Source organism: Erythranthe guttata, chromosome 6 (genome assembly GCF_056151865.1).
Source record: "Erythranthe guttata isolate IM_541 chromosome 6, IM_541, whole genome shotgun sequence".
In the NCBI taxonomy this organism is placed as follows: domain Eukaryota; kingdom Viridiplantae; phylum Streptophyta; class Magnoliopsida; order Lamiales; family Phrymaceae; genus Erythranthe; species Erythranthe guttata.
In genome coordinates, this window is record NC_142538.1 from 14,556,213 (window position 1) to 14,577,299 (window position 21,087).

The 21,087-nt window shown below is 29.3% G+C and overlaps 1 protein-coding gene across 1 annotated transcript; it reads left to right on the forward strand.

Moving 5' to 3' along the window:
• The first annotated feature begins 17,718 nt into the window (after nucleotides 1–17,718).
• On the forward strand, nucleotides 17,719–19,760 carry LOC148770231 (uncharacterized). The gene is made up of 3 exons (XM_088819065.1): nucleotides 17,719–17,899; nucleotides 18,685–18,923; nucleotides 19,413–19,760. The coding sequence occupies exons 1-3, from the start codon at nucleotides 17,719–17,721 to the stop codon at nucleotides 19,758–19,760; spliced, it is 768 nt and encodes a 255-aa protein (XP_088675191.1).
• Nucleotides 19,761–21,087: the final 1,327 nt, after the last annotated feature.

Sequence of the window (21,087 nt, forward strand, 5' to 3'; positions counted from 1 at the left end):
CGATTCTTCTTCTTTCGGCTCTTCGTCCCACTTTATCTCAATTGAATCCGATTCTTCTTCTTTCGGTGAACTCACAAAAATTTGGGGTTCTTCGAAAAAGGCATCGTCGTCCTCTTCCTCTCCCTCCGGCGATAGGCTCGGCAGCGGCGGCGGTGGTGGCTAGCTCTTTGAAAAATTCATCGTCGTCCTCTTCCTCTTCCTCCGGCGATAGGCTTGGCAGAGGAAGCAACGGTGATGGCGGCGGTGGCGTTGGCGGTGATGGGCGGCGGTCCCTTTGGCTTTTGTGATGGCGTTGACTTCGTCCTTTACTTCGTTCGAGCAATTTCTGAAAATCAATCCGTAATCTCTCTACGGATTTCTCCAATCGCTCTAACCGTCTTGTTTCGGACATCATGATTTTCACAAAGTTTTGATGTGATCTCAACTTTGCTCCAGCTTAGCTTTGATATAATCTCTGCTTTGCTAACGAAGCGTTGGTGTTATCGCAACTTCAACGAAGCGTTGGTGTTATCGCAACTTCGCTCTGATACCAATTGATGCGATCTCTTGTGTATCATAAGATTTCTTTACTGAACGTAAGAAAACTCTTCTTTATTATTTCTCTTTGCATAATAAAAACCCTAGCACAAGATGACTATTTAAAGATAATAAACCCTAGAATCCTAATTTAACTAGGAAAGGTAATTACCTATACTAATTAAATACCTAATAATCTCCTAAACCTAAACACACGACCTTATATATATATTATAAATATACTAATCTTATTAATTAATAATAAAATACTAACTAAACAATTAATTAAATAATATATTAAAGAATAAATCGTATCAGTTAGCTGCTTGCTATAGGTAAATTACTTGCTCCCGACTTTTTTTCTTATGTTTTTGAAATATGGTACACACAGAAATTGAGTTAGCGGCGGCTACGGTTCTTCTTTCTTGTCTGATTGGTCCTAGGTAAGGAGAGTGGCAAGTTATAACAAGAATTGATGCCCCATGGTCGTAAAATATAAGGTTAAATGCTAATTAAATTATAACCCGAAAAGATGGAAACCGTAAAATGTGGTTTTTGTTTGTTTATGTTAACAGTTAGTTTGAGAATGTTGATATCATTAGGCATGAGTAGCGGTACTAATCGGATGGATTGGATCGAAATTAGCACTTTCGAAGAAATTCCTTTCTTATTGGAAGTGGAAAATTGGAGTGAAAAAGTGTTTCGAAAATCAGTAACTTTCGGATATGGATCGGGGGAATTCGAAAATACCTAATTTTTTAGTCACCTAAAATAATATACATAATTATATTGATATTATACCAGGGTAATATTTGGAGAGAAACAAAAAATTGGAATTTTCGGAATTTTTTTGGAAAATCGGATTTTTCGGAAATTTTTGGGAAAATCGGAATTTTTGGAAATTTGGATGTGATATTATGAGTGCTCAAAACATATTTTTACTGTATTATGCTTTTTCACTTGAATTTAACAGCACCTGGGATTTTCCATTTGCAGGTAACTCCGAGCTATATGATGCCTCTGGAATTCGATGTCGGTGTTCTTAATGTTTATTTCGTGCATTTAGAGAATCTCTTTCTATCCGATGTATGGTGTGGAGCTATATGTATGTAATTAACTTACTTATGTTGAAAAATCGGTTGCTACTGCGATTCTTGTTTTAGGCCGACGAGGTTTTTTAACGAGGCCCGTATTTTTATTAATAAGATGATGTAAACATCTTTTGAAAAGAAAAAGGAAAAGTAATACTAGTCTGACAGGTGTATTTAATTGGGTAGTGTTTTTTTAATAAGGGTGATCCAGCCATATTTTCAATATTAGTAGAAAATCCACTATTTTAATGATTCTCGAAAATAGCCTTCTGAAAGACGCACACACAAAATCCGAAAATTTGAGATCCCTACAATCGTGTGTGATTATATCCCAAAAATTCGCTTCCCAAATCTTTCCATAAACTCCCATCTGCAAACTCTAATTTTTTTATATATAATTTAAATAAATTTAAATTTTCGTTTTTTTTATTATTTTATTTAAAAACTAACAATAATAGCTTTAAAAAATATTTTTCTTTTAATTTTTTATTTAAAAAATTTTTTAATTTTTTTTTTAATTTTTTTAATTTCCATTTTTTTTTTGTTCGGTATCAACTATAAAGATTCTAAAACCAACTATAATATTTCCGAAATCGACTATAATTTCGAATTTTTTATTTCATTTTTCTTAATTTGAATTTTCAGTTATTTTTGGTATTTTTTTTCGAGAAAACAACTATTTTTTGCCATGTTTTAATAAAATACAACTGTAAATTGTAAAAAAACTATTATAAAATAACTATTTTTTCCAACTGTTTGTTTTTTTCGCCATAATCAACTATTAGAAAACTGTAAAACAATTATATAACACACAGTGGTTTACAAAAACAAATTTACAAAAAATAAAAACAACTACAAATGAACGAAATCAGTTATAAAAGAAATGGTACAATTATAAATTGTGTAAATCAACACAGAATATCGAAAACAATTATAAAACTACTGTAAAGTTCTCGACAATAATTATAAAATAAATTAAAATAGCAAAACCCGAAATCAACTAAAAAGTAACGGAAACAAGTATAAACAAAATTGAAAAACATCATAGCAAAAATGATATAAAGAAAATCACAATAAACAAGAAAAAAAAAAAAACTTTTTGCTTGAATTGAACGGCACCAGATCTGAACTTGGTCGCGAAGCGTTTTGCATCGTCGGGTTTGTCGGAATGACGAATACAAATGTGCCTAAATTCAACACTAAAAAAAATTGAAAAAGAAAATAACAGTGAATTTGAATTAAAAAAAACTAGTATCAGAGTAACACACCACACCCCCCCCCCCCCCCCCCTGTCATAGGAACCTACAGGGCTGTAAGCACTACTCTCTGTGCTGAAAATGTGGAATCTAAACTGTGGAATATGCTAATGTGAGAGAATGCAATTATCTTCAACCAAACAAAATCCTATATCGTGCGCGGAGAGGGGAGAAGGCGGGTACAGTGTGGTGGTGGGAGGGAAGAGTGGAAGTCGGGCATCCACTCATTGGCCGCCGTCACCAACGACGAGACGCTTGAATTGGTTTTAACAGGGCCGCAGATTTGAGAACAACGGTTGCAGGGTCTTTACTCGTCATTGTCGAGATGTGTCGTCGCCTTCATCGCGGCCTCTATCGTCGCCGCCTCCATCGCCATGAATTTCCATGTCAACTAATGTTGAACTTAACTAATGATGAGTCATCCAACGACCCGCCACCGGAGAAAAAATAAAAATAAAAAATAAAGATAAAAGAAAAAAAAATGAATGTCAACTAATTGAAGTTAACTAATGCTTAGTCAGCTAATCAGAGCTCCGACGACTCGCTGCCGGAAAAAAATATAATCTGCTATATTAAATGGTCAATATAAATGTTACATATAGATGATACCCACATATTTTTTCTAGATCAAATAAAATATTTAAAGATACCCACATATTTTCTCGATACCCATTATATATTGATAGTTGTATTTCCAGATTTTTGTTTCATAATTTACTATTTACTTTCTATTATATGTGTCAATCTTCTTTTTTCTTTTCTTTTAGCAATTTCTTTTGCTATTTAATTTATGTTTAAGAATATAAATCATAAACTTATTTTTATTGTTTATCATATACTGAGAATAATAATTAGATACAAAAAGCAATTGATAATGGATATTAATTGATATGATTCTATATAAAGTTTAAATGGAAATTATATTTTTGACAAGTAGTAATACCTACATTTGACACATGTTTTATGGATCTTCTTTTAATTTGTTTCAAATAATAATAATTTTATTCAACTAAGAGTAAACAAATAATCACTAATTTCATTATACGGCAAAATTACTAAATTTAAACGTTTAATTTATAATTATGTCAACATTACTTACGTATTAGTATTAGTATTAGTATTAGTATTAGTATTAGTATTAGTATTAGTATTAGTATTAGTATTAGTATTAGTATTAGTATTAGTATTAATATTAATATAAGTATTAGTATTAGTATTAGTATTAGTATTAATATTAATATAAGTATTAGTATTAATATCAGTATCAATATCAGTATTAGTATCAATATCTGTATTAGTATTAGTATCAGTATCATTATCAGTATTAATATCATTATCAACAACAACACAAGTATGAGTATGAGTATGAGTATGAGTGTGAATATCAGTATCAGTATCGGTATCAGTATCAATATATGTATAAGTATTGGTATGAATATTAATATTGGTATTAGTATTGCTATTAGTATTGGTATTAATATTAATAATAGTATTAGTATGAATATTAGTATCAGTATCAGTATCAGTATCGGTATCAGTATCAATATGTGTATGTGTATCAATATGTGTATTAATATTAGTATCAATATCAATATCAGTAGTAGTATCAATATCAATTTCAGTATTATTATCATTATTATTATTATCATTGTTATTATCATTATTAGTATTGGTATTAGTATTAATAATAGTATTAGTATGAGTATTAGTATCAGTATAGGTATCGGTATCAGTATCACTATTTGTATGTGTATTAATATTAGTATCAATATTAATATCAGTAGCAGTACCAATATCATTATTATTAGGGTAAATTACACACACCCCCCTGAGGTAAGCGTAAATAACTGTAAGGTCCCTGTGGTATCGATAATTACATTCACCCCCCTGAAAGGTAGTTAAAAACTCTAACGGGATAATGCATTGGATATATTATTCCGATAGGGTTCTAATGGACTATTGGTTTCATGAAGTGGTGAACACAACTAAGAGTTATGGGTGATTTAAAAAATATTGGGGGAGCCATGTCACCCCATAACTCCCCATAACTCTATGTTATCTCCACAACTAGCTAAAAGTAATAGTCCATTAGAACCCTATTGGAATAATTTATACAATGCATTATCCCGTTAGAGTTTTTAACTACCTTTCAGGGGGGTGAATGTAATTATCGATACCACAGGGACCTTACAGTTATTTAAGCTTACCTCAGGGGGGGGTGTGTAATTTACCCTTATTATTATCATTATTAGTATTATTATTAGTATTCGAATTTATATTTGTCTTGGGGGGAGGGGGGACCCGAACCTAGACCTTTACCCTATTGGTAAATGCTAGGTACCAACTCTCCTAATGATGGTTGGTTAATAGTAGCGTTGATATTAGTATTAGTATTAGACTATTAGTATTAATCATCGTATTAATATTATGATTAGTATTAATATTAGTATTATTAGTGTTGGTTTTAGTATTAGTATTAGTATTGGTATTAGTATTATCAATGTTGGTTTTAGTATTAGTATTAGTAGTTGTTGTTAGTGTAATATTAGTGTCAGTATTAGGGTGGCATAAGCAATTGTACGCCGCAATGTCGAGAGTTATAAGTAGATTTGAGATAAAGATATTTATCAACTCAAAATTGGGCGATATAACTAACTTTACGAGCAATGTTGTGTACAAAAGATTTTCAGCGGATATGAAGGTAAATCACAAACAAAAGTATATTTTGATTCAATAAAATATTTTTTTGGGTATTATTTACATGTATATCAACTGTTCAAAGTTTTCGTTCGTTTTATTTTATCCAAAATAATTTTAAAAAAGAAAAATTGATCCCGTGCATCGCACGGGTGAATTACTAGTAATCTATATATAATATAAAAAGAGGATCTATGCCCTCAATGATTGACATGTGGCAAATGATGATGTCATTTATCAAAATTGCTTAGTTGGAGTTCAATTGATGAGGTGGATTTTTCAATTGGTGAGTTGTCAATTTTATTTTGGTATGTATTTAAGTTATTTCCTATTTAACATTTATACACTCATTTAAACAATTACCACGTGTATATATTTTATTTCCAAAGTTAATATTTTATAAATTTGAAATAAAAAAATCTTATTTACATTTCCAGTATTTCAAAAATATATTTATTGAAAAAAATTATGATACTCAATTTTTTTACGAATATTCAAATAATATTCAGAAAAAAAATCTTTTTTAATATTAAAATATTAAAATAAAGGAATACTTTTTTTTTTTAATTTTTAATATTTTGGAATATTCGAATATCCATTCCATTAAAAATAATATTTAAACAAAAATATTTTTATTTTTTAATTGGACTATTTAATAAATATACAATATTTTTTGTATATAATTTCTATTATACCGTATTTATAAATATTATATTATACCGTATTTCAAATCAAAAAAATAATTATACTATTTAATAAATATGCAATTTTTTTGAAATTTTAAATTTTAGCAATTTCTAATATACCAAATTTCGAATTGTAAATACAATATATTATAAATACATTATACACTATATTTCTAATACCTTATTTAAATTTTAACAATTTATAATATACGATATTTCAAATTGTGAATACAGTATATTATAAATACATTATACAGTATTCTATACAATATTTGTTTATTATTCGATTTCATTACCATAAATAGTTTGATTTATTAGTTTTGAAATATGATTTCCAGATTTTCATTTGTTGTATTTGGTAAGTGTGTAAATAAAAAATCACCATTTATTTGAATTAACAAATAATTTTTGTTTAATTATGTCAACTACATTAATCACATTTTTTGTCAAATAGGACAACAAATTTTTAAAACAAATTTAATTTGATTGATTTTAATTAAAGTTTTCGGTTTTAATTTTTTGTGTTCATATCAATATAATTATGCATTAGTTTATTAGTTAAGCAAATTATAATTGTAAAAGGGCAAATATATATTGTATTCAAATCATCTTCACATCAATTAGCACGGTTTTGGAAGTATAGTGCATTCAAATCAAATTTTTCATGTTTAAAGAATTCATTTAAAAAAAAACAATTAAATTTCAAATTGGATTTAACAATTTGTCAACCAATAACGTATCAATCATAATATTGAATTCAACTTTCTAAAGTTGAATTTCGATAGTTATGTTAATTTTTTGGGTGTGAATTTGGGACGGACTCCCCATTAATAGATGAAAAACGGATGCCACTTATTTAATGACATGTGGAAAATTAAATTAAATATTAGTTAATAATCTTGATGGGACCCAATTTAAAATTAAAATCCATTGGCGAACGTAGTGAATTGTATATTTTCTCTTTGTTTGTGTCTTATTTTTTTTTTGAGATAAAAATTTAATTTCCTTAGATTATCAATTACCAAAAATTTTACATATTCTTTTATTTAATTGTTTTGAAAATATTTTTTTTATTTAAATCGAAATATTCAAGTGTGAGTCTCCTGCTGTCACGTGTCTTTTTTTGTATTTTTCCAAAACCCTTAAAGGTTAACCCAAATGGGAAAATATATAATAAGTAATTAAATATTACACGTGAGAGCAAAAGACTCACCGGCCAGTATTTATCACTGGGTGTATGGTGAAAGAACCATGGTTGTACACAATAAAAATATTTTATTAAGAATTATGCTAATTAAAAATAAATAATGCAAACTAAGATGTGAAGCATGACAAATGTCAACAAATTTTAAATTAACAGAGAGATAAGAAAAATAAAATACAAATAGGATAAGTATTTCTAATTTAAAAAAAAAAAGGTTTGAAATGTAGCGAGAGAATGATAGTGCAATACTTAACTCTTTTGTACAGGTGTCATTCAATTAATGGACTCCGTTTATCACCTATTAACGGAGAGTCCGTTTATAATTTAATCTCTAATTTTTTACATTAAATAAGTATTTCATTATTCATATATAGTTAACTTAATTATCGTATGCAAGAGAAGTATAAAATCTCGCATTTCTCCACTCCAAAATTCTCCATCCATTTCTATCATCATCACCATCATCATCATCATCACCCCGCTCCCGTGCACCAAATAAATAAGTAAATAATAGTTTGATTATTGCATTGTTTATTATGTGTTTTTTTCTCATTTTTTAATTATCTCAAGTTCTAATTTTTTGTTTTGTTTTTATCTATCTCTAAATTTATTATTATTATTTATGTTTTGTAGAAATGGCTAGCATATGTGTCATGTGCTTAAAAGCTTAATTCAAATCATGATGATATTATCATGTGCCATAATTGCAGGGATTGACAAAGTCGAGAAACTTATTGGATGCGGAAAAGTTAAACCGGATGTGTTGAAATATTGTTCCATATGTTACAAATTAAAGGATGTATACACAAGATACATTTTCTTTAAAATGATATAATAGGTAGAAATTGTTTGTAGATGGGATTCTTGCTATATACATCATATAAATTATACTGTGTTTCAGCCTTTTTATGCAAACAAGGTATCATTGCAGATGATTTTTGACAATTGTAATTCTGATTATATTTCACCATTATATATCGTTCTTTCTCATATATTATAGAACATTACTTATGATTTCCGCTTTTTATTCGGTCATTGGAGTTTTTTAGTTTTTTTTTTTCGTATTCATCTGTTAAATTTTGTTTATGGTTAAATTTTGATCATTGGATTGTGTTTATTATGACCTTTGGTTTCGCTTTCATTACAATACAAACATATCTTTGTTTGTTCGGACTTAAGTCAGTTCTGCAAATGTCGCAATTTTATTATTGTATGTCTTTTTAAATCACAACAGTAGTCAATTTTTTATTATATAATAGTATGTCTCATATGTTGATTTTATCCCTCATTTATGTATAAAACAAACGAAATATACATTTATCTTGAGAGGATGCTATATAATATGATATTATTTACAAAGTAGTTTACTTTGATATATAATAGACCAAATATCATATGATATATATCGATATATTCGCAGTATACAATTAACGACATATTTCCTTCTATAATAACATTGATTTGATATTGTATTGCTATTTCTACCATTTTTTAAATGGAGTAATGAATTGTTAATCACTTCAAAAAATTTAGGTGTGTTCTTTGTTTTTTTCTTTCTTAAAATTCGTCAAAAACTTTCAGAAGTTATATCCTTGATTTGTTTATTTTAATTGTCATTATTATGTGATTTTTGTGTCTGGTTAATGGGATAATGTGAGTATAACCTTAGGAGTAAATTGCAAAAAAACTCACGACAAGAGTTTTTAATTAGAAGAGGGAATTAATCTATTTTGACCCATAACCGTATTTTGACCCTAATTTTGACCTGTACTTGACCCTAATTTTTAGTATATTATTGTCTTGGCCTGCAATATTATTGTATCAAACAGTAATATTTATTTTTCAATGTTAATATTACTATCTTGATTTTAAGTAATATTAATATTATTGTCTCAACCAGTAATATTGTTATTAACAAATAAATATTACTGTTTTAATTATTATTATTATTATTATTATTATTATTATTATTATTATTATTATTATTATTATTATTATTATTATTATTATTATTATTATTATTATTATTATTATTATTATTATTATTATTATCATGGCATGTAAAATTACTATCTCACACAATAATATTAATATTTATATTATTGTATAAATAGTGTATTACATCCCAATATCAACTAATCAAACAATATCTGTATTTGTTTTAATTAAAATTAGTATTATTATTAGTAGTATTAGTGTTAGTGTTGGTGTTGGTGTTGGTGTTGGTGTTAGTATTGGTAATGATATTTGTACTGGTATTGGTATTGGTATTGGTATTGGTATTGGTATCCGAATTAGTATTAGTATTAGTATTAGTATTAGTATTAGTGTTAGTGTTAGAGTTACTGTTAGTATTAGTATTAGTATTAGTATTAGTATTTGTATTAGTATTAGTATTAGTATTAGTATTAGTATTAGGATTAGGATTAAAATTAGTATTATGATTAGAATTAATATTATAATTAGCATTAGCATTAGTATTAGTATTAGTATTAGTATTAGTATTAGTATTAGTATTAGTATTAGTATTAGTATTAGTATTAGCATTAGTATAATTCCTATACATTCTTTTACTTCTTCAAATAAACGACATTGCTTTACAAAAATGAATGAAATCGATGCAAGTAGAAATAGCTTAGCATTAGAATTAAGATCAGGATTAAGATTACTATTAACATTAGTATTGACGCATTAACATTAATATTAACGCATTATCAATATCAATATCAGTATCACTATCAATATCATTATCATTATCAATATCATTATCAACTGTCAGGATTAGTGTCAGCATCAATGTCAGTGTTAGGGTAAGTGTTTGTATCATTATCAATATCAGTGTGAGTATAAGTGTTGGTGTGGGTATCAGTGTTAGGATTAGTATTAATATTAATATTGGTATTAATATTAATATTAGTATTAGTATTAGTATTAGTATTAGTATTAGTATTAGTATTAGTATTAGTATTAGTATTAGTATTAGCATTAGCATTAGTATTAGTATTATTATTAATAATCATATTCGTATTAGTCTTAGTAATAGTAATATTATTAGTATTATAAAAAATATTAATACTAGAAATATGATTAGTTTTAGGAATATGATTAGAATTAGAATTAGTATTAGTATATTAACATTAAGATTATAATTATGATTAATTTTTAGCATTAGAACTAATATTAGTATTAATAGTATTATTCGTATTAGTATTAATATCAATATTAGTATCATCATCAATATCAGTATTCGTATCAATATCAATATTAGTGTCAATATCAGTATCCATATCAATATCAGTAATGTTAGTGTCAATATACGCGTCAGTATACGTGTCAGTATTAGTATTTGTATTTCGTTGTTAATGACTAACTTGCAGACTATTTTTCTTGAGTTATCAGGTACTATTTTCATTGCTACAGTCAGTTATTTTACATAAGATTCAGATAGTGTATTCGATCTTATTACAAAGAATATTTGTACCATTTGTTATAATTGATGTCATGCGTTTCAAGTTTTGCGGGTTGCTTATTTTTATGTAATAATTAATTGCATTTCCTATGTTACAAGTTTGTAACAAAAGATAAATTATATCTTTTTTTAATTTCATTTTGATTTCATTTTACTTGAATGCGATTTATGCAACGAGAACGTTGATTATATATACTAGGGTAAATTACACCCACACCCCTGAGGTATGCTTAAATTAAGGTATCCGTGGTATCGATAATTACAATCACCCATTTGAAATGTAGTTATGAACTCTAATGGGATAATGCATTGGATACGTTATTACGATACAGTTCTAACGAACTATTGGTTTCAGGAACTGGTGGAGACAACAAAGAGTTATGGGTGATTTAAGAAATATTGAGGGAGCCATGTCACCCCATAACTCCCCATAACTCTATGTTATCTCCGCCACTAGCTAAAAATAATAGTCCATTAGAACCTATCGGAATAATGTATCCAATGCATTATCCCGTTAGAGTTTATAACTACATTTCAGGGGGTAAGTGTAATTATTGATACCATAGGGACCTTACAATTATTTAAACATACCTCATGGGTGTGGGTGTAATTTACCCTATATATTATTATTTTTTCTCATTTCGAAACTCATTCACGTGCATCGCACGGGTGAAGTACTAGTAATCAAAGTAAAATAAGATAGAACAAACCCTAATTAAGGTTTGAAAGGGTAAAAAAAGTATAAATCAATTATTTGATTTTATATCATACGAAACTTAAAACTAAAGGGGTTTTAATAAAAAATTTAAAAAAACACTTAAACTTATCCCATATTATGTAGATTGTCGGATCAATTTTCGGTGCGATTTTTCAAAACATTGAATGTCAGCAGCTCAAAATTCCCAGGTTCAATGAATTGTGTTTCCTTAAAACAAAAATGAATAGATATTGGAAGATGAAATAATAAGATTAGGGCATTCTCGTCTTTTTACTCTTGGTCATCAAAGATTAAAATAGCAATGGGTGCAGTGTGCATCAAAACATGTTACACAAGGGGATATGAGTGAATTTGTTTTTGACGGGGTGGTATTTGCAATTAACTCATATCTTAATAGTTAATTAATCCTGTTTATAAAGACGGTAGGTTTTTCAGAATTGATAAGAGGAGGTTACTCGATTAATATTATGGTGTGTGTTTGAGTTATGCTGTATGTGTGTGTTTATATATATTATATACATATTCATTATTATTTTCATTTTTACTATTACAAAATTGACAATAACTAATTGATGGCATAATTTTGTTATAAGGGGCCAGAATAAGAAGCACAAAAATATTAACAAACACAAAAAATATTCATGCTTTTAAAGTTGGTAGAAATAAAATAAAAATATTCAATACCAACAACATCGCATATTAATTAATTAATTTTATGGTGTAATAACGCTCAACACTAACATTAATTATTGCAGTAACATAATAATATTTTTTGGGCTAATGGTAAAGAGGCCATGACAAGAGCACTTAATTAAAAATGGGATATTCAACTTTTTTTTTGTTTCAAATATTGCCAGTCATTAATTTGTAATTAAGGAAAACCCTTTTATATATACCAAAATTACCCTCAATTCTTTGAAACCTAATTCAACTTCAATTTTATGATTTACACCCCAATTTATCTCAATTAACCAATTTTGACCATAATTCCAATTTTGACCTGCCACCACCGAAGACCGCCGGTCTCCGGCGTTGACTTTTTATTTTATTTTTTGAAAACTTTTTTTTTTCCGGTAGATCAACCGCCGTTGACCGCTGGATCTCTGGCGTTGATTTTTTTTTTCGTAAAAAAATATTTAAATTAATACTACTGTCTTGGCTGCTAAATTACTGTCTCCAACAGTAATTTAACTGTTACTTGACTTTTTTTCTTAAAAAAAATTATTTATATTAATATTATAACCTTGGCTGTTAAATTACTGTTTCCAACAGTAATTTAACTGCTAGAGACAGTAATTTAATTATTAATTAATTTGTTTTTTTTCAAAATTTTGCTTGTTCTTAAAAAAAATTATTTTAATTAATATTACTGTCTTTGTTGATAAATTATTGTCTCCAATATTAATTTAACTGTCTGAGACAATAATATTACTGTCTCAGACATTAATTTTACTGTATTAATTGATTTTATCTTCTTGGCCTGCAATTTTGCTATTTTCGACCGTAATATTACTGTCTCATGCAATAATATTATTGTTTGGGACAATAATATTAGTAATATTACTATTCGAGAAAGTAATATTCATAATATTACTGTTCCAAAAAGTAATATTACTGTCTGAGATAGTAATTTAACAGTCAAGACAATAATATTAATTAAAAAAATTTAAGAAAAAATAGAATATCAAAAAAAAAAAAATTCAATGCCGGTTGACCGACCGGAAAAAAGAAATTAGAAAACAAAAAAAAAAGTCAACGCCGGAATCTGGTCGGAAAAAAAATATTTAAAAAAAATTATTTTCTGAAAAAAAAAATCAAAAAAATATTAAAATGGGGGTTTATGAGATATATTTGTTTCAATCCGGGTTCAATATGTAATATTGAGAAAGTTAAAGTATAAATGATGGAATTGATAAAAATTATATTATGAAGGATATTTTAGACTAAAGACATGGGAATGGACTTATTTGAAAGACTGTGTTTTGTGTAACCAATGTGCATTTAAGTTCATTGTCATGTCCCTCTTTGCCATTTGCCCATAATTTTTATAAGAACATTTCTTTATAAAACTTTTTTTTTTTGTACAATAATTTTGTCTAATAAATTGTTCTAAATTTTTAAATGACCCCGTGCATTGCACGAATGAAATACTAATAAATTTTAGATTATGAATTAACCAAAAAAATTATATGTAGTGTTTCTTTTTAGCCATGTTCGGGTTAACAGATTGATTAACCAGGTCGATAGGCCAACAGTCAGAACTAACCGATTCACTAGTGTCACTCAAACTTACACAACTGTGATTATTATGAAGACTATTCAACTAAAAATTGTTAGCTTCCTACTATTTAAGCGTCCAAACGGGACGCCAAAAGCAGTGTTACATGCCCAAATCGGGCGCGGGAAGTCGTTATGCGCGCCTAAACCGGGCGTGGAATATTGGACCGGGCGTCCGGTTTGGGCGTGAATCGGCTTTTGCGCGCCCAATTTAGCCGTGAAACGTATTTTTCGGCGTCCAAATTGATCGTGAGTCGTGTTTTCGCGATTTATAGAACAAAAACGAACAAATTTTACCTCATTGAGTTCCGAATCTCAATCTTCATTCGATGCACTCATTTTTCTTTGTAAATCGCTACAATAACATGGGTTTTGGAACGATTTCTAATATAAAAGCTATTAAAAATAAAATTCTAGAGAGAGAAAAATAGGTAGATAGTGGATTATTTAAACCCGTATTCGTAAAACTAATACCGCGAATATCACCTTCCATGTTAAAAACTCTTTTGTCGAGTGGATTTTACTACAATTATATTTGTAGGAATGTTAATGATGTGATTGTAATTCTTAATATTGTATGATATATTTCTTATTACAATTTATATTGTCATGCATTTAATCCATTAATGTCTTCAGTTTTGGTTGACAACGCACGGGTACGATTACTAGTTGTATTGAATTTGAACTTATGACAAATGAAACTTAAGGATATTCTGAGAATGCGATTTTTTAAATTAAAAATATTTAATGGACTGATGTATAGTAATATTGTAGAATCTCGATAAATTAATAATCTCACTTAAATAAGATTTTACCACGGTCCCGAATCGGTGAAAACGTATTAATTTGATAATCTAATATTTCGCTAAATTAATAGAATTTATGAATCCGACTGTAATAATTTATAGAGTTATAACTTTATTTGGTTTGAATGGTCCTAAAGTCAAATTACCCATTTTTAATACAAATAATGCAAATTTATATTTTGTAATTAAAATCAAAATTATGTTCCAATGTCGAGGAGTAGATCGGCCGGTCCACAAAATCCATCCCATTTGGCATTTACTTAGCTCTATATATATTATATGCAATTAAACCTCTATAAATTAAGGGGATAATTAGAGAAAACCCCATTTCCAAGGAAATATAGTTAAGGAAACACCCCATCCCAAAAATAATTAGAGAAAACCCCCTTACTTAATATTCCACCCATGTGATATTTTCATAATTCCAAAACTACCATTAATTGTCTATATGATACGAGCAACCAGGAAACTGTTTTGATGCTTTTATTGTCTATAACAACATTTCAACCTCAATAGATAACAATTTGTAATCCCTGTTCCAGTAAGTCCGATGATTGTACTATATGCTCAAACTGTGCAAAGGAAGAGAATCTGAACTCTATTGCAAGTCAATATAAAATGGTAGGTAATCTTTCCTTTGTTTTTAGTTTGTTCAATCCATGCACAACTTTCTATCTACTCCAAATATTTGAATAATTAATTCATAATATTGTTTTCTGCAGTTGGTGAATTAGAGGACCTTTTTTGGTAGGATATGGACACAATGCCAGGAGTGCCAAGGCTCTCTTCATAAGGATGTTCTTTGCACTAGGTAAGTTAGTTATATTTGTTAGTTTACGTTTTTTAACGTTTTATTTTGTGGTCCACTAATCTTTATTTTAATTAATTAAATTGTGGGTAATTCAATTATGGTATTAAGGTGATTTATGGTTTTTACTTTGCAACGTAATAAGACAATAAAAGACCATGATGGGTGGGATTTGTCTTCTGCCGTTACAAAGAATCGTGGCCCTCTTCTCTCGTCTATAAAAGCATCCACAACTCTTCTCCTCAACAATCAGACGCAATTGAGAATTCCATCACTTACAAAATACTAGTGAGTTGTGATATTAGAGGATAGAGAGAAGAAGGTATGCCTACGAATAAAGTTCTCACAAGGAGATTCGAAGGAGGCCTGGCTAGGCTCGCCTTGTAGATTGCTATCGTTAATCGTTCTATCGAAATCCATGGCGAACGGTATGTCGATAATCCCAATTATGTGCTTATGTTCTTAAGATAAATTTGATTTCAAGATTAGGTGATTAAGGTTTTCCGCATAAAGTTAAATAAAAGTCTTTCAATTGGTATCAGAGCAGGATTTTGAAATCAATTCATCTTAGAACTCAAATATGTTATATGTTAATTATACGGTTTTCGATTTCATGAAATAAAATATTTAAGATGATTTTATTATTTTGATGAACGATTCTCTTGCTCCGTGATCCGTATGAATAAGAATATCTTGAGTGCGGTATTAATATTATAATAACAATATTTGGATATTATAAATAATATCTTGGTACATGTTGATTTTGATTGAATTTATATATGTGTGTACTGTATTCAAATACAGCGTGTGTGTGTGTGATTTGATACACACGTAAATTAAAAAAAATTAAAAATTAACCCTTAGTGGGTTTAATATGTTACGGCATATTACATGTATATGTTATTTCTTGTGGTGTTTACTTTTCAATTAAGTATGCATAATATATATTTGTACCACAAATTACATAAGATAATGAGATGTACAACATGGTGTATGTGTGTGTTCAATTATATGCAATTTGTTAATACTCATATATTTTATAATTATTTTGCATGATTAACGTTATCACTTAATTAAAATAACGAGAATATTATTAGTTTTATATTTATGAAATTTATTAATCTTGTAGTCGCTAACGTGACCTAGATTAGTAAAAATCTAATAAATATAAGAACTATATGAAAGTTTAACCATTTACATGATATTAAAGATTATAATATTTTCAAATTGCAGTCATAATTAAGAAATTGAGACTAGCTCAAAGGATAGTCGATTTTACTTAATTATAAACTGGGTAGGGTATCATAATTTGTATTACTTAGCAATTAGATTTGTTTACCTAAAGGTAACATGACTAATTGACGACTGAGATAGATTATGTTAGACCCTACTTAGGTGTTATAAAAGATTATTTACACCAAAATAGAGTGAACAATAGGTATACTGTATTCACCCAAAGGCGAACTTGTAGTGATATCGATAGTTCATCTTATTTGACTCAAGGTCTTATGTGAGCATCCTTTTATCTTTACCTTATTATATTTGCTATATTTATTTCAGTTGCTATTCCTACTTCATTGTACTCGCATGCTTCTGGTATTAAGACACTCAATGGGTCAAATTTCTCCGAATGGTATGAACAAATTCAATTCACCTTGGGTGTTATGGATTTGGACCTAGCATTGCTTACTGAAAAACCTGGGGAAATAACGGATGCTAACAGTGAGGAAGAAGTTAGCCTGAACCAAGTCCAATAGGCTTAGTCTTATGCTTATTAGAATGACTATTGCTAATAATATTAAGACTTCTCTTCCCGAGGTTGACAATGCTATGGAACTGTTAACGGCTATTAAAGAACGCTTTAAATCAGCGGACAAGTCGTTAGCAGGGACACTCATGGCTGAATTGACTACCATGAAATATGGTGGTGATAAAGGAATTCAGGAACACATCCTGAATATGACTGATAAGGCTGCCAAACTTGGAGCTCTTGGCATGAAAGTGGAAGAGTCCTTCCTTGTGCAATTTATCCTTCACTTACTTCCATCAAAGTTCGGCTCATTCAAAATTCACTATAATACTCAAAAAGATAAGTGGAATTTGAATGAGCTGACTAGTATGTGTATCCAAGAGGAAGTGAGATTAAAGTAGGAAGGAAATCACTTTGCATTGGCTGTAACTCATGGAAGTATGAAGAAAAAAGGGAAATTTGTGAAGAGTGGAAATAAATTTGCACCAAACAAAAGATATGAACCTGGTGAAAGTAGTCAGCGTCATGGAAAGGCTTTTGTTGTCACCTGTTACTTTTGTAACAAGAAGGGACACGTAAATAAGGACTGTGAGAAACGTAAGGCTTGGTTCGAAAAGAAAGGTATTCATCTTTCTTTTGTATGTTATGAATCAAATCTTATTGAAGTTCCTTCTTACACTTGGTGGCTTGATTCTGGTTCTACAACTCATATCACAAATTCATTACAAGGATTCCTTTCAACTCGGAAACCGGAGGAAAATGAAAAGTACATCTATATGGGGAACCGTCTCAAATCAAAAGTGGTGTTTGTTGGCACTAATCGCCTCATATTAGAGACGGGTCACAAGATGGATCTTGAAAACACTTTTATGTACCTTCATTTTCTAGGATTTTGGTTTCTTTGTCAAAACTGTATGTTTGTGGTTATTCAGCTTGAATTGGTTGTGGAAAACTCAGTTTTATGTTTAATTCAATAATAATTGGTTCTGGTATTTTATGTGATAGTTTATATAAAATATCTTTGAATCATGAGTTTGAACAATCATTATTAACCACTCATTCGGAAGTTGGCGTAAAGCGAAGCCTAAATAACGAAAATTCTTCTATCTTGTGGCATAAACGATTGGGGCATATCTCCAAGGAAAGAATCGAAAGATTGGTAAAAACTGGAATTTTGGAAAATCTAGACTTTACTAATTTTCAAATGTGTGTGAATTGCATTAAGGGTAACCAAACCAAACACAATAAAAGAGGTGCCACAAGAAGTAAAGAGCTTCTTGAGTTAATCCATACAGATATCTGCTCACTACCTATTCCATGTTTTAGTGGAGAAAAGTATTTTATCACCTTCATTGATGATCTATCTCGTTATGGTTATCTCTATCTAATTCATGAAAAATCTCAAGTTGTTGACATGCTTGAGGTGTTTGTTACGGAAGTCGAAAGACAATTAGATAGAAAAATTAAAGTTATACGATCAGATCGGGGTGGGGAATACTATGGTAGATATGATGAGTCGGGACAAAATCCTGGCCCATTTGCTAAATTCTTAGAAAAGCGTGGTATTTGTGCTGAATACACAATGCCTGGAACACCACAGCAGAATGGAGTTGCTGAACGTCGTAATCGTACTCTTATGGATATGGTTAGGAGTATGTTAAGTAATTCAACTATACCCATTTCACTTTGGAATGAAGCCTTGAAAACCGCTATGTATATCTTAAAACGGGTTCCTAGTAAGGCAGTCCCCACAACTCCTTGCGAGTTGTGGACTGGTAGGAAACCTAGTTTAAGACATTTACATGTTTAGGGTTGTCCAGTAGATAATAGAATATACAATCCAAATGAAAAGAAATTGGACCCTAGAACAAGTTCTGGATATTTTATTGATTATCCACTAAAGTCAAAACGGTACAGATTTTATTGTCCTAACCATACTACGAGGATAATTGAAACTGAAAACGCCAAATTCTTAGAGAATGGTGAAGTTAGTGGGAGTGTTGAATCAAGAAAGGTAGAACTTGAGGAAATTAGGGTGGATATTTTACCATCTTATTTCCCGCAAGATAAAGTTGATCTTCAACCTATACAGTAGGTTGAAACAATTGATTCGCCACTTCATTCACCACTTCAGGAAGATGTCATCATTGGCAATACTGTAGAACCACCACAACCGGTAGCTTTGAGGAAATCTCAAAGGGAAAGAAAATCTGCCATATCCGATGATTATGTGGTGTATCTACAAGAATCTAATTTTGATATTGGTATTCAAAATGATCCAGTTTCATATTCACAAGCCATGAAAAGTAAAGATTCTAGTAAATGGATTGATGCTATGAATGAAGAGTTGAAATCAATGGACTATAACGGTGGTTGGGATCTTGTCGAATTGCCTAAGAACAGTAAGAAAGTCGGTTGTAAATGGGTCTTTAAGACCAAACGTGACTCTAAGGGCAATATCGAAAGATTTAAAATTCAATGATACCATTACTTCATTTGGATTTGAGGAAAACACTGTTGATCAATGCATATATATATATATATATATATATATATATATATATATATATATATATATATATATATATATATATATATATATATATATATATATATATATATATATATATATATATATATATATATATATATATATATATATATATATATATATATATATATATATTATCAAGGATTGGTTTTTTGGTTCTAATAATGAGTGCTGCTTGTCTATATATATTATCAGTCGAGATTGCCCAAAATTTTACCGGAGGAAAAAAGCACAGCAGAAGCCAAACTAAAACTAGACCGGTGGAACTTGTGGTGAAGTTTCATTTGTATATGCTCACATCTTAACTATACACATAGGATATATATTTTTCATTTTTATGAATATCTCTACTGTACAACATTTTTTACGATATCCAGGTAGGTAACTAATGGTTGAGATTTTGGCCGACGTTGGAAGGTGGTCTTGGTGAAAATTTAAACAAAAATCTGATCCATTAAAATAAACTTGTAAAATATTTATCTTCCAAGGACTAATATTGTGTATACTTCGGATTTCATTTAGCAAACTATCAATTTCCGTCTTGTTTATTCTCATTTACATATTTTCACCGTCTTATTTTTCGAACCTCATTCCTCGTAATTAGTCATGTTTTTCACTTGTCGGCCACCGCTAATTGTCTTGCATTTTGAATTTTACTTAGGCAGCCAATATGTGCAATCACAAAATTTCTAAGGGCAAGACCTTACTTGATGCAAGACCAAAATATGAATATATTTACGAAGAACAAGCTTGAAAATTACAAATATAACCCCAATATTGATTTTGATATTATTCATTCAAGTTAGACCTAATAACTATTGCAAGACCACAAAAAAAAATAAAAAAAAAATTGAAAAACGAGAGGGAATGCCTTAGCGGGAGAAAAGAAGAACACAAGGTGAGAAGAATTGCCGCCGCCCAACTGCCGGTGCTTGAAGGGAAGAGAAAAAGAAGATGGAGGAAGAACGAAGGAGGAGAAGAAGAAGAAGAGCATGAAGAAGAAGAAGTGAGGAAGAGGAAGAAGAATAACAAAAAGAAAAAAGAAGAAGAAAAAGAAGAAGACAACGATGAAGAACAAGAAGAAAAGGAAGAAAAAAAGAAAATTCGACATGTACATGTTGATTTTTTGTTGAAAAATAGACATTTAGATGTCGATTTTTTTGGCAAAAACATCAACATGTTGATTTTTTGGCAAAAAATCGACATGTAGATGTTGATTTTTTGATAAAAAAAATCAACATCTAGATGTCGATTCTTG